General features: G+C 35.0%; 1 protein-coding gene across 1 annotated transcript; it reads left to right on the top strand.

The window, feature by feature from the left end:
* Positions 1-1866: 1866 nt before the first annotated feature.
* On the top strand, positions 1867-15051 carry LOC134260192 (uncharacterized; the record flags this gene model as incomplete). Its single annotated transcript, XM_062742781.1, has 10 exons — positions 1867-2024; positions 3228-4433; positions 4516-4610; positions 5014-5547; positions 5699-5876; positions 6066-6250; positions 6330-7000; positions 8207-8418; positions 9440-10687; positions 12344-15051. Coding segments are annotated over 10 exons (7195 nt in total), but the record flags the coding sequence as incomplete, so codon positions are not given.
* Between the last annotated feature and the right edge of the window lie 257 nt (positions 15052-15308).

Raw genomic sequence — 15308 nt, 5'->3', positions numbered from 1 at the left:
TTATAAATAAAATTGGCAGTAAACATGATATTGCTATAGCTTGTTTCTTTTGAAAACATGTCCTGTAATAAATGTTTCCAGACCTTTCCGAAAGACTTGCATGATTTTCAACAGAAAAAGGGTGGCTAAAGAAGGGGATGTTAAAATAACAATATATCTTATACTTTTCGGCGAAAAGAAGAGCTCACTAGTGACCAATTCGCTGGTAAAAAATGTGAATTACTAAGTATCATCTACACTGTCAAACCTTTGTTTGCCTTATGTGGCTTTTGTTATAAATGCGCACAGAGGATCTTACCACGAGCAACTGACCAATCGTTGAATGAATAGCAACGCTTGCGCCATATACATGTTTACATTTTACTTCGAACACGTCAGGTCAATCTAGGATCATGTCAATGGACTGCAAAATAAAAAAAATGTTCTTACGAACAAAATACAAAGATAAGAAACTATGAAAGATGTTACAAGCGTATTTAATTTGTTGTTAACTGAAAAAAAAAGTTTAATAAAATGTAGTTTGTGTCTAGTTCAGAACACCAGCGCTTCAAGGGTAAGGAAAACGAGCATCATCTCTTATGTATTTAAATGGACAAAACTTTGTTTACGTTCGTGATCACGTGTTCTGCCAGGGAACCCACCTGGCAATTGTATTCACCAATAGTACAACAAAGGAATTAATACACACGCAAATCGCTTTTGAAGTACGATTTTCAGAAACCTAGACTTCCACCGTTTATTTAACAAATGCATTGTTTGTCATTATGAGCATGAAAATAATATTTTTAAAAATGCTTTTCATTTACTATAACATTTTCCTTTTTTTCATGCGTAACATTCCTGTAGTATTCGTAGTAACCCATAATGCAATACTCATTCAGCTGATTGGTCACTCGACAGCTAAAATCATGCTGGTGCCTCATTTCCTAATCTGACGCCAAAAATATAGTCCCGGTTCCAATGCAAAAATGTTTGTCCAAAAAGAAATTTTAATTCATGACTGCAGAAAATTGTATTATAGAGAATACTTATTTAAGTTTGAATGAATGTAAGAGAGGTCGATTGAAGTACATTTCTACAGATATTATCAGCTGATTCTAGGGTGGTGAAAACTGAAACGCAACATAACTTTTCTGTTTACTTTGCCTCCACTTCCTAGCAACATTTCCGTGAATAATTTACCCTATCTCGCTGAGGTCTCGCTAACTCTCGCCAGAGCCACTGTCAGAGCTACTCTGAACTCATCGTGTTTTACAATTTGCAGAACACCGAAAAATAAAAGGTTCCGAACACATTAGTAGGGGTGATGTTTACATTTCTCGAGTACGGGAAAACCCAAATATGACGTCACACATTTGCGAAATAAGCGAAATAAGACATACCTACAAAATATTTCCGTCAATAACAATGTAAAAATATTTTTTGTGTTCAAATTCAAATAATACCCCACCATGTACTGATCATGGCCCGTTTTTATGATATCATACAACCCGTGTTTCACTGTGTATAATCTTACTGTACTAAGAGATCCACTATATGACGTCAACGACTCGTTGGACGCGCAGTGTAGGGAAGAGTGGATCAATTTTTTCCGTACTTTAATAATTAATATTTGCAAGAAAGTAGGAATATTTTAAATATTCTTTTACAAGATGGTGAAAGCTAACAAACAGTCCAAATATTATACAAGAACTTTGGTTTCAATCTTGTTTTGTACATGTTTTATCAGAGATTATGACGTAATTAAACTGTGTCATGTGACCATACATCCTTCGTCCCCTTTTTTTCATGTTTACCAAATTTTAAAATGTTAGTACGTTGTATGTATTTGTGTTTTACATTTGATTCATTCTTCATTTTTTAAAGTCTGGTATTACTGCTCACCTTGGGGGAGTAGCCTATGGTGAATTTGGTGTTGACATACTAGTTGCATTCGGTGGTATTCGTATAGAAGGACGAGTTCTACAAATATCGCTCGATATATCCGCCTCAGTGAATTGGAACAAACCCCCTGTGACCCTGAGGTAATTGAAATAAAACTCAAAATTAAAAACACACAAACTTTCATTCTCTCACACAAGCAATCCGTAGACATTTTAGCATGAACTTATTGCTTGACAATTGTATGAAAAGTGTTATTGAATATTCTACTCTATTTATAAAACAAGCTCGAAATAAAAGACATCACAGGGTCTGCTACATCTGTTTTATGTCTTATTAACTATAGACCTTAATAATGACCAACTAAAGACACAACTTTATGATGAAAATACTTTTCAATCGTCAATATTCTTTACCCATGTTGTAACATTCCAATATTACCTACATATTTCTCAAGCTGAATCGGTAGGAAATATTAAGAGTAAGATCACTCCAGGAAGAGCGTGTCGGCTCACTTAATCCAAATTGCTTTTCATATGTTGTTTACTACATAACTCAAAAATTGGCTCAAAATAATCTACTGAGTATAATGTTACAACCTTCCAGCAATTGAATTTGCTCGTGTTTTTAACCAGAGGCAATGAAATTCACCATTTTTATTGAGGTACTATTGCTTATGTAAGGATTTTTCAATGCTTTGACTAGAATGCTGTTAATGGAAAAATTGTGGGATACTTAATTACGAAATGCAAAGTCAATCCGATAGCATGAACTAAGTCAGAAATATATGTAGATACAGTACGAATCCATACTTTAGGTTCAAAATAAAATAAATACGTTTTTCAAACCCAGAAAGACCAGTGGGCGTACAACATTAACAAACCGGAGACGGAGACCGGAGTGCCGTACCTTTCTCTCTTATACATACTGTGGTTTTTTAAACCATTAATTTGGGGTTTTCACGATTATTTCCTATGGTGCACAAGATGAAAAAGTGTGATAAATTAATATAATTTGTGAAAAGGGTCAACAAGCCCGGGGTTGAATAACTGCGGGGGGGGGGGGGGGGGGTCCTGTCAACAAGTACCCGTGAGTGTGTTGCAAGACACAATATTGCTCACATATATTGAAAAATATGTAAATACTACTGGTGACATTACTTTTAGAACACCTATCTTTGTCTCATTCTAATTTTCCTATGTTAAAGTATATTTTTTTTAAAATTTAATGATAGTATTATTATACTTCAGATGTTTAACTAAGCTTACCCATATCACCCTTTCCATAAGACCAAACTGAAAATTGAAATCGTTCTGAAAGCACACTCTCTTCGATTTTTATTTTAGCTATTCTGTTGACTTGGACGTCGTCCCACTGGAATTAAGACTCAGCGTAGTTGTCTATCTCCGCCTACTTTTCTGGGAGAAAAAGATTTTTGACCAAAACATATGGACTTTTAAGTTATTTCCTTACCATGCTACTGTGTTCAGATACACGAAACAAAATGGTAAACCTAGCATCATAGACGGTTCAAGTTCGTCTTTCTCATATTTCAAGCAAGGCCGTAGAATAAAGAGAGGTGTTACTGATGGCTGTAATGTGTACCAGGTTCCAAGGAGAGATTCAACGAACACCGCATTTATCCTATCTACTGGCTTAAGCTCTTCACTAGGAGAACTTTCTCTCACCTACGCTATTGGTACCACACCTGGCGGTACGGACGCCTTAGGTTGGTCTAAGTTGACAAAACCTGGTCTTTTGGCACCACTTCCTTTACCCAATGGTATTCCCTTGTTTTGGTCAGTTAAAGGAACAACAACCGATCATCAGTCCCGAACAACACAGTGTACTCTTAAAACATATGATAATACACCCCCAGACGGACGAATGGATGTACAGTATGATTACACAAGTCATCCACATAAGATTGGTGCTAAAATAGTCGTGTTTGATGACTCCCCTCTGATGATAAACCATACATATGCTATTGGACTCTCAAACGGTTACAATGGCAATCAGTTCCTTGACTGGTCCTTATTCAACTTTTCGAAAGTAGCTACGAAAGCTAAAGATGTTGGGTCATTTGGAAATGGAAAAACAGGAAAACTCACATCTAAACCACTAAAATCACTTAAAGCGACAGATCATACTGATTGCGCAGAAGAATGCATAAATTTTGGTGAAAAATGCATTTCGTTTGACTACGAGTTCCATTCTGAAATTTGTGATCTTCACTCCGTCATTGAAGGACCACTTGCAGATGTGAGACTGAGTGGTACTTACAAACATTTTGAACGATCAGACCTTGGAAGCACACATTCATTTGAACACAATCTTATTTTATTGCATGGCGAAAGATATTTCCTAAATGCAGAGATTACAAACGTTTTAATGTATAAAAGTCTATTGTCATCCAAAGGAACCATCGTTGACTTTACTCCACCAGAACCTCACTTCATAGGGAATGCAATCCAAGATGAACTTTCAGCTGACAAATGCCAGGCATCAATAATTCAAAGATGTGAAGATGTTACATGGAAGAACAATCACAGGTTACTTTTTCAAAAGTTTAATAAAAGTACGACAATACACTCTTTGTAAGATTGTTGAATTTATACAAACTATTTATTTTAGAAAAATTAAAGACGGGGAAGATGCAGAAACAGTTTACAATGGACATCACCCACAAGTGGAGACACGATACACATTGACAAATCATTTTGCATCAGGTACATCTTACGTTAAACAATAAAGTGGTTTGGTTTGTTAGTATGGGAATTGTTGAAGCTGTTGAAGAAAATATCTTAAACCCAAAAGCGTGTTATGTTTTTTCCGCAATCGCTGCAGTTTTGTTTCCTGTACCAAGTAACAAAGAAAGGCATTGTATTGTTTATATTTATTTCTGTAAAAAGAATTAAAAACGTTAAATATCATATTTTTGAAATGGACACCATTGTCCGTTTAATTGATGAAATAAGAACTGCTCTGGGAATTTATTCAGGTGGTTTGCTGATTAATCACCATGTAATTTTTTAATAAGAAAATTAGAAGAGAAATATATAACGAGAGACTTTCAGTGTTGTAGTCTTATTTCGAATCTTTACCATTTATTGATATATGAATTTATTTCAGCTAACTGGAGACCTTTCACTGATAAAGAAAGCGGAATTTTTGGATATACGTGGGCATTTGGCAGTACCATCTGTGGGACAGATATTTCTGATTACGTAAATCCTCATAAACATCTTTCAGACAAAAAGTTTTGGACATATACGGGATATGCTCGAGATATACATCTTCCTGACGGAAAATATTATACCACCGTGCAGGCCATCAACAACGTGATTCACGGTGGTTCCCTAGTAACCACTGTTTGTCACTCAACCCCTATAGTTGTTGATACAACACCTCCTTTATTTAAAGGTGTCTCCGATATACTATTTGACGAAGACTTCAATATTATGGCCATATATTTTGAAGCAGAAGACAAAGAATCATTCTTGTCGCGGATTGATTTTGGACTCGGAAAAACAAAACATGACGTGGAGGTTCGAGGTTATTCGGAAATATCGTATCCAAAAAGGGAGAACCCTTACATTTTGATAACTGATCTAAACATAACAGATGGAGAACCGGCTTGGTTAAGACTTAGAGCTGTCAATAATGGTATATTTTAAATCAATTACTTGTATACCTACTAATCTGTCACGCTGCTATGTACCTCCTTCTAGATTTTGATTCGAATACTAGTAACCAGATTATACACCATCATTGATAATAATTATTATAAAGATAAGTAAGCTTTTTTTCCTTGTAGTCGAATTGTCAAAAGCTGGGCATAGCGATGACCCTATACTTATTGATAGAACCAATCCTATAGCAGGGGAGGTGTTGGATGGAAGTACTCTCGGACAAGATCAAACCTATCAACCTGAAAATAATCGGATATGTGCAAGCTGGAAGGGCTTTTATGACCCAGAATCTGGAATCGAAGAGTACCTCACAATATATACATATATTTAATATTTTTATATATACTTGTGATATATGTAATTAAAAATGCAAAATATACAATTTGGTGGCTGTATTGATATACAAAATGGTAAATGTGAAAAAATGTCAAATTTACTCAAACGGTCTTTTAACCTACTGTCGTTTTTTTCTGAAAATATACGGTTTTGTAGATATCACTGGGGTGTTGGAAGCTTCCCGGGGCTTGATGACATCGTTGCCATGGAAACATTATCTAGAGGCACTAAAAACAAATGTTCCTTTGCAAACCTTGCTCACAATACAACTTACTACTCTGTCATAGAAGCAAAAAATAGTGCACTGAACTCAAAAACCATCAAGCAATCATCCAATGGAGGTAACTCTCAATTGACTTGAAAAACGAGATAATACGTGTAAAAAATGTTTACTTTTTATTCTTTTGGGATTTGTTTTAGTTCTTGTGGATATGACTAAACCAAACGCTGGATGGGTTAATGATGGAGATGACCCAGAAAAGGACCAGGTTTTCTCCTCTGAATCTGCCTTGATAGCAGCAAGATGGGGAAACTTCTCAGATGAAGAAAGTGAAATAAATCATTACGTTGTAGATGTTTTCGTAAATGATGTAAAAACTAGAACTTTTGACGTTGGTATTAAAAACGCGTTCGATGATTTCTCGATGAGTTTTGCTCAAGGAGATCACATTTATTCACTTGTCACGGCATATAATGGAGCCGGATTGTCAGTGAAAATGAAATCAAGTGGATTTATTATTGATCTAACCCCGCCAAATTTGAAATACATTCATGACACAAAAAATGGACTATCCTTTCAAAGTGACTCTCAGTCCCTTTCATATGCCTGGAAATTCTTAGACCCAGAGTCAGGCATAAAACAATATCGTCTAACAGTATTTGAAGTGCATCAAGGCATGAAACTTAAATTCTACCCGACAAACGAAGATTTTATTCGTACCAATGCAGAAAATATTACTTTATCTGGTCTTTCTTTGCAAAATGGAAGAAAGTATCTCGTCAAAATTGTTGCTATCAATAATGCAGACATGCCTGTATCACATGAATCAGATGGCGTGATGATTGATACATCAGCCCCAGTCATCTCACAGGTAAAAAAAAACTTCTTAATTTGCATTCTCTCTGTTTTCTCCCACTATAAATCTTTTTAAGAACATTTAAAAAATGTTTTTGTGCTAGCTGGTCCCTAAACACAAAAAGTATAGAATTCGAATATCATCATTCCAATGTGTACCTTGGTGATATACCTTCTCTGTCTATAAGTCTATAAAAAGAATAGAACAACAAATAATAATCTTTCAAAAATCACTGCTCACAGTACCTCTAGTTTGTACTGCATTTCGACGAAATTTTGAACTCTGAATGTGTATTTCTGATTTTATACTAAAACGCAAAAGAAACACAACACCCTACTTCAGGGGGAAATAATTATGTAAAGTAAAGAATTTTGTATCTTAAAATTATGGATATCTTCAATTTGGTAAATATCGGTAATCTAACGGTTGAATGATTTTTATACCTTAACCGGAAGTCAAGTTTCGGTCTGCTTAACAGAAATCGAAAATTGCATGTTTACCAAAACATTTGGCAATATTATGGAGTTTGTACTTCAAAAAATAAAATCTCCTTTCGTTTCCCGTAATGATGCTAAGGCTTCTTGAAAAAAGGCTTAAGTACGCATTTCTATTGCTCTAGCTGGAAAATCTCAAAAATACACTACATTACGCCTCAAGGGGTCTTACGTATTATATGCATAAATGATAGTCCTTGGACCGGAAGTCCAAGGGTTACTACAATGCGCTAAGTTTGAGAAAATTCGATCTAATTCTCTGAAAAACAGGCATTTAAAAATGGCAAAGAATAATTCCTTCGCTGAGATCTCGATATTGATTAACCTACTGAATCGTAGAAATTAAGCTGCAATTGAATAAAAGACAAAAAAATAAAAATAAAAAAGCTGCAATTGTTGTTTGGGACAATCTTGAACGTTGTAATTGAATTGCTGCGAGGGGTGTTTAAACAGTAATATGGTACTTAGTAAAGTTAAAAGATAAACATTTAACATTTATATCAAATCTCCGATGTTCTGAAAAGTGAGTTAAGCCTTCTGTATTCTTTTTTGAAAATCATAAGTTAAAAAATTCAAACATTTGTAATTCACTGCTTGTTGTGTTTCTTTTGTGTTTCAGTATATATGTACTTAATGCCTGATTGATTTTTATTTTTAAATTTCAACAGATTTGATAAATATTAGATTTAAAGAACTAGGATCTGTAAATGTATAATAACATTTTTAGGTTCATATCGGACTACCAGAGGTCGAGGAGGAAGAAGAAGATGGAAAAGTGATGCATGCAGATCAGTCTGCGATGACGGTCAGTTGGAGAGCTGAAGACTATCAGAGTGGAATTGTGAAGGCATGGGTAGCAATTGGACTTAATACCAACGACACATCAATAACGAATGGGTTCAAAGAATTTGACGATGGAAATGTGGCGCGGCTCTCTGAGTATTTAATCTTTTTCTAATAACATTTTGATTGTTAAATATGCTGAAATTACTTATATTGAATAATTTTAAGGCATTCACGCAGCTAGGATAAGGCTGCCCGTAAAATATCAAACTGTTCAAACTGTAGTAGCTTCTCTGAACTACCTAGATATGACGTCATTATAGAATATGAGGTCGTCACTGCATACTTGAGCTGACATAACGGGGAAAGTGTCATAATTATTACACAGCATGTAGATTTATTATGGGGATTTGTGTTTAATTCAAGAGTAGGGTTTGTTTTTTAAGCCTGTGTGTGTTGTTATAATGTTTAACATTTGATATTTAAATATATCTATTCCTTTTGCTTGTCCGATATGTATATATTCAAGCAATAGCAAAAAATTATGTTTGAAACGCTCCCCTAACACTTCCGTAGACAGAGTTAGAAGTTATGAATCGTGTTTATATAGGACTAGCACAAGTAAAAAACAAGGATAAATTGAAGATATTCTGCGTGAATCTAAAAGAGAAGTATGTCTTCTAACTGAATTTTGCTGGGGGATCGTATGTAGTTTATCCGTTTTTGTACAAATCGCGATAAACAGTGGAAAATACCCCTTCTTACGTTGGTAATTTTAATTTATCGTAAAATATTTTCTTAAGAAGAAAAAATTAAACCTGCCCCCAGCACTTTTTAGGTATCATGGATCACGATGAATAGATCTATGTAACAAACTTTGCACAATAATTGTGTTATGCACTTGTGCCGATGCGATTTTTGTTCAACATTTAAGAATATCAAAAATGTCCGTCACGTGATCAACACAGTCATCTGACATCACAGATATGCTTTATTACAATATCTGATTAAACTTTTATCTCAAGTTGACTATAATTTCAAACAAAGATAACATATTGAAATTAAAATCTAGCTCAAAATAAAATGTATATATATTTTTTAGACATTTTAAGCCTTCGGACAGCCTTATCATAACTGCACATGTTTTTTCTTAATTTTTCTTCCGATTATATTATAGTCTTTCCTTAACTCCTTCATCGATCAGTGACACAGAAATCCAGTATTACTATGTAATGGTAAAAGTAATGAATGGTGCAGGTTTGTTGTCATTACAAGCTAATTCAAAACCAGTTTACGTAATGAAGAGTAATGTACCCGGAACCGTGTACGATGGACGTGAAGCGTTATCCGATGAAGACTTTACTTATGATAGAACATCACTAGCCATGTCTTTTAATGGGTTCGAAAGTGAGGCATGTAATCTTATTCAGTATGAATGGGCCATTGGATACAAGCCATTTACATACGATGTTTTACCGTTTACCGACTATGGAATTGTGATGCATAATGAAACCTTTGGTCAGGCTCAAATACATTTATCGTTATACGAGGGTTCCACATATTTCATAACTGTTCGAGCAAAAACTGGTTTCAATTGCCCAATGGGTGAATACGTCATATCTTGTTCCGATGGTATCAAATTAGACACCACAAAACCGCAGATTGGTATGAGCTATGAAGAAAACACAATTACGCCAAATTCAATGCCTCTCTATCAGACCAGTATGGATTCTGTCAATTTAAAGTGGAAGATCAAGGATTCGTCAAAGATCTCAGAATCGTGGTGGTCGATTGGAAGCCTTCCAAAACAAGAAGATGTTTCGAAGAAAATTAACACCATGGACAATTTTATTCCTAGTGGATTTTTGAAATTGTCTCATGGACAAACATTTTATGTCAATGTTGGTGCTAAGGATAAAGCTGGAAATGAAATGATTACGTCTTCACCTCCGATTACTATTGATACCACTCCTCCTGAAATTCACAATTTCACATGTACTCCCTTTATTTCTTTGCGTAAGTCCTTAGTCGTCTGCACCTGGGCTATGATAGAAGAATGGGAAAGTGTTTTAGCAAACACTGCTATTGGCATCGGTAGGAACGAAACCTATCCGGATATATCAGAATTCCATACATTTTCAAAACTGACGAGAAGCTGGACTCGAGATCTTCGCTTGAGGTTAAAGAATGGCAACTTTGCCCATATTCATATAATAGTTAAAATGCAAAATTTGGCTGGTTTAGAGACTTACAAATCTTTCAAAATAGTCGTGGATTCAACTCCACCATCTGGAGGAATTGTACAAATTGTGACCACAACTGCAGCAACAAATGCATCAAGAAACGTTCAACGATGCCAAATTCCCCAGACATATTTAGAAGCTCGAGTTGCCAGCTGGGGAGATGCTGAATCTGGAATTGACAGGTTTGTATATCTTATATTAGGAGCAGTACTGAATCTGAAATTATGTTAAGCACTACGTATTGCTATAAGTCACAATCCTCCAAGGCAATGGTTTGGTTTTCCATCATCCAAAACTTGTTTTATGATTTTATGATTTTAAGTAAAGAGTAAAAAAGTCCCAAAACATCATGAAGAATATGGTTGATTTTATTTAAAATAAAAATAATTATTCGAATCTAAAACATTTAGTGCAGCATTTTTACACTTTTGCTTTAGAAAATCGTTATTGATTACTCAGTATGTCTTGAAGCTTTGGGACATATTCTTCTTATGATACCTTTATATTTTCGGGGGATGAAATGAATATAAGGTAAACTATTCCATTTTGAAGTGGAAAAGAATCTTAAAACAGTCATCGATTGTATATAAACTTTCCATTTGCACGATGACAAGGAATACACACACAGCAGATGTGATCGATCAACAGGTAATGCCTACTACTCCATGCATATGGCACTTCATCGTTTTCTGGTGTTTTAGAGGTCAATGTTTACTCTGCTCCCAATTTGTATTTTTCATTTGTCTTTTTAACTTGATTAATATTCGATATCTCCATATTACATTAATTTTATGACTACATTATTTTTTAATTGCTTAATTAACAACAGTAATTTTCAGTTTATAAATTCAAATAAATGTGATAAAAAGACACCATGGAGTCCTATGGAAGTTCAGGGGGCCGTTTTTATTCCAAGTCCACGATTTTTTATTGTTTAAAGATTATTTTGAGATCAATCACTATCCGTTATCCTTCTCTTTTTCTACTAGAAAGCTGTCTCCCTGCTCGATTTCAGCCTTCCGATAGAACTTTCTTGAAAACAATATTTAAAGCAATGTTTTTAATTTTTTTTATTGTAATCAATAAAAAGTATAACCAGAGTTATGATTTAATTAAAACGAAATCATGGCTGAGTTATGAACTCATATCTTCAAGACAAACAGACCTATGGCCATTATATGAAATATGTGGAGATAACGAACACAACAGTATTCAAGTACAAGAATCCATTTGATAAGAATGAAAAATTTTGGAGCTGAACAAACTCGGACCTACAAAACATCAGATATGGGATCAAGTGCCATGCAGGAGTTTGCATCCCCTGCCGACTGGTCATACCCGCCGTGTGATTCTTGTCATGATCGGGAAATTAACGGGAAAATCCTTACACAATTCAGTGTGTAAATAATGGCCTAACAATTTATTTACTTTATTCTAAAAATTATATACTGAACACATTTTCCTAATTGCATGTGTAAGGTTTGGGGGGGGGGGGGTCATCTCCTTTCCAGCGTTTTCAAGTCGCTACATGCTCGAGTTAATTGTAAATTTATTGCAAATGAAGACAATATGTGGCAATTAGTGAGGGATAATTTTTGTTGTGATTATGGGAAAAAAGATAATTGCTAAAGTTTAGGCATGTAATACTAGTAGGTCAAAAACAATATTCTTCCCTTTTACTATGTAAAGATTAAGTCTTAGAAACTTATACAGAATTAAAAAAAAAGCATTTGTTTTGTTATAAGCGTGAAATAAAATTAGTTTGAATTCTCTTTTTAAACCAGATTTTAGTATTTTAGTTGTTTGACTACCTGTTCTATTTTCATTTTTTCTTCTAGGTATCAAGTAGCTGTTGGGTGTGATGGAAAATCTACCAATATTCTCAAATTTAGTAATTGGATTATAAATGACGTCATATTAATTCCTAATCTTGATATGATAACAGGAAGTAGGGTCGTAGTGACTGTAAGGGCGTTCAATAAAGCAGGGCTGTATGGACAAGTGAAATCCGATCCAGTCATTATAAGTCCAAATCCCAAACTGTATGTTTATGATGGTCCAACGGAAATTGATATAGACTACCAGAAGTCACTGTCTTCCATTGAGGGGAATTGGCGATATTCAGATAATTGTCACATCGAATCGGTTGAATGGGGAGTGGAAAGTATCGACGGTAAAGTAATTCAAAAATTTCAACCTGTGCCATCCGCCTTACATCATTTCTATTCGGATCTAATAGACCTACAAAATGGCGTCACTTATATAAACATTATTAGAACCATTGATGTACTTGGAAGGGTTCGTGAGAGTAGATCCAATGGTCTGGCTGTAAAAATTCAACCTCCAACCCCTGCAACCGTGAGGGATGGATCGGACGACGATTTGGACTATCAAGAGTCAACTAACGAATTGCAGATCAATTGGGACTCATTTGGTAAACCGAATAGTAAAGATCCAACAGAAAGAATTGTCAGGTACGAGGTTGCTCTGGGAAATGATGTTCGATTCGAAGAGACTAGAAGTAATGTTCATTATTTTCTTGACGCAGGACTTTCAAACAATTATGTTTTCAAAGGACTTAACCTTACATCAAAAACTGTGACATATTACGCAACAGTTCGGGCATATAGCCAAGCTGGAAGTTTCCAAGATGGGATTTCTGATGGAATTAAGGTTGGTTTCAGAGAGGTGTTAACAGAAGGTAATATCGAATATAATGCTGCCCAATATATGACTGACAAAATATCCGTTTCCTGGTCAGGCTTTGAGGCAGATATGGGAATTGATCACTTTGAGGTTGGTATTTCATCAAGACCGCCATTATATCCTAATGGAACACATGACTGTTATACATTTAGGGATTTCGATGAGGTTTTTAACACCAAGAAGATGGAAGGAGTGGGGAAAGACACTTTCAAAAATTTAAAACAGTTATCTCTTCTTCACGGTCACAGTTACTTCGTCACTGTTATTGCAGCAGATGTTACAGGCAAATGTGTTGGAAGCACTGGCAAAGCGGTCATTATTGACACATCACCCCCTGAAAAGGGAAACGTTACCATCCAAGGAAAATATTCTGATAATATTGTTTACATCAAACATTATGATCAGATAACTATTGAATGGAATGGATTTCAAGATAACGAATCTGGTATATTGGAATATGAAATAAAGTTGTATTCTTCAACAACATGCTATGATGACGGTAGTGACCCAGAAAAAAATACAGATATTCATACACCAGAAAAAGCTGTAACTGTCAAAACTGAGAACAAAATTACGTTTTATGAATTATCTCTGAAGCAGTTTAAAACATACATTGTCAAAGTGACAGCTAAAAGTAAAGCTGGACTTCAGACTTCAAGTTTGTCGGAATACATCAAATGCGATACAACTCCACCGACGAAAGGAACAGTTAAAGTTGGTGACAGCTGGTTCAAAGAAGCTGCATTCCAGCCTTTTACAGATAAATTAAATGGAACAATCGCATTAGCACATTCCGAAATGGCATATCAGTGTCAAAGTCAAAGACCATTGGACGCACAAAATGAACTGGAACCTATGAAAGGACGTTTCCGAACTGAATGTGTCATTATGTCAGATTCAAAAGTGAAAATTGAAATCCGTCATGATGATAATTTACGTGGCATCATTAAAGGAGGTGTAGAATCGATAAAGAAAGAAATAATAGCAGGAAATTATTCCAGTAAACTCACAACTGCTAGAGGTAAACGGATGGTGACTTCAATTTTTCTTGCAACTGGAAGTCAATTTGTTAAAGAAGAATTAGATTTTCAAGTTAAAGAAAATCAAACTGACATTGATTATGATTTAAACAATACTTTATCTGATTCCTTTTCAAACATAACAAATTTTGAAACTTCCAATATGGAAATGTTAAATGATTCGAAAATGTTGAATAAAAGTACAGTGAACTCCGGCATGTCCAAAAATATAAACCATACATCAAATGTCGAAAAGAGTTCTGTTTTAGGATTAAACGATATTTTCGGCTTTGGATTTCACATACCAGGATACACAAAAGATAAGCAGTGGTTTGTTTTCGTATGGGTATTCGACCAGTACATCTCAACATCTAGACAAATACCAATAGACTTTGACCCAACCGTTTCAAATGTAGAATATACCATCCAATTAACAAACAGCACATTTGTTGGAAAAAATGTCTGGAATGTTAAATATTTCATACAATCTGAACAGATTGCAGAATTTAATGGCTTGCGATTTGAAGAATATGGAACATTTGGTGTCTATAACTGGAACGAAAATGAATACGTGCCACCTATAGAAAATATCGATTTTCCTGTTGCATTTGAAGCTAGTAGTACCATAGAGATAATGAAAGAACCGATTCCGGCTGACAAGCCCTGTATGTTCGGGTCGTCATTTTTTGAAAAGGACAGTTTTATTCAAGAGTTTTGGGTTAAGGTGTCTGAGTATGAGAATGAGACAGATACTTCATTTGATGATTATTTGTTATATGCTTCATTCTGCCAGAAATGTGCTGAAAATTGTAATATTGGATGTAGGCAAGATTGCAAGCCCTCTATGACAGAGTTTGAAATATTGCAATTCACCATTGAAAATCTTAACCTGACAGCATCAAAAATGTCTGGTGACAGGACAAATGGAAGCGCCGTTCAATACGATTCTACAACTTATTTCATTCATACTCTAATTGTCAATTCTGCAGGCATCACTACTCATTCCGCTTCTAAGGGTGTAATTATTGATAACACCCCACCAGAATTTAATTATGTCCGATGTGTCGATCCCCTGTCA

The sequence above is a fragment of the Saccostrea cucullata genome, unplaced genomic scaffold, assembly GCF_032062105.1.
Source record: "Saccostrea cucullata isolate Sc308-1 unplaced genomic scaffold, CSIRO_AGI_Scuc_v1 ctg12582, whole genome shotgun sequence".
Classification (NCBI taxonomy): Eukaryota; Metazoa; Mollusca; class Bivalvia; order Ostreida; family Ostreidae; genus Saccostrea; species Saccostrea cuccullata.
This window is presented reverse-complemented; position numbering and strand designations above follow the sequence as displayed.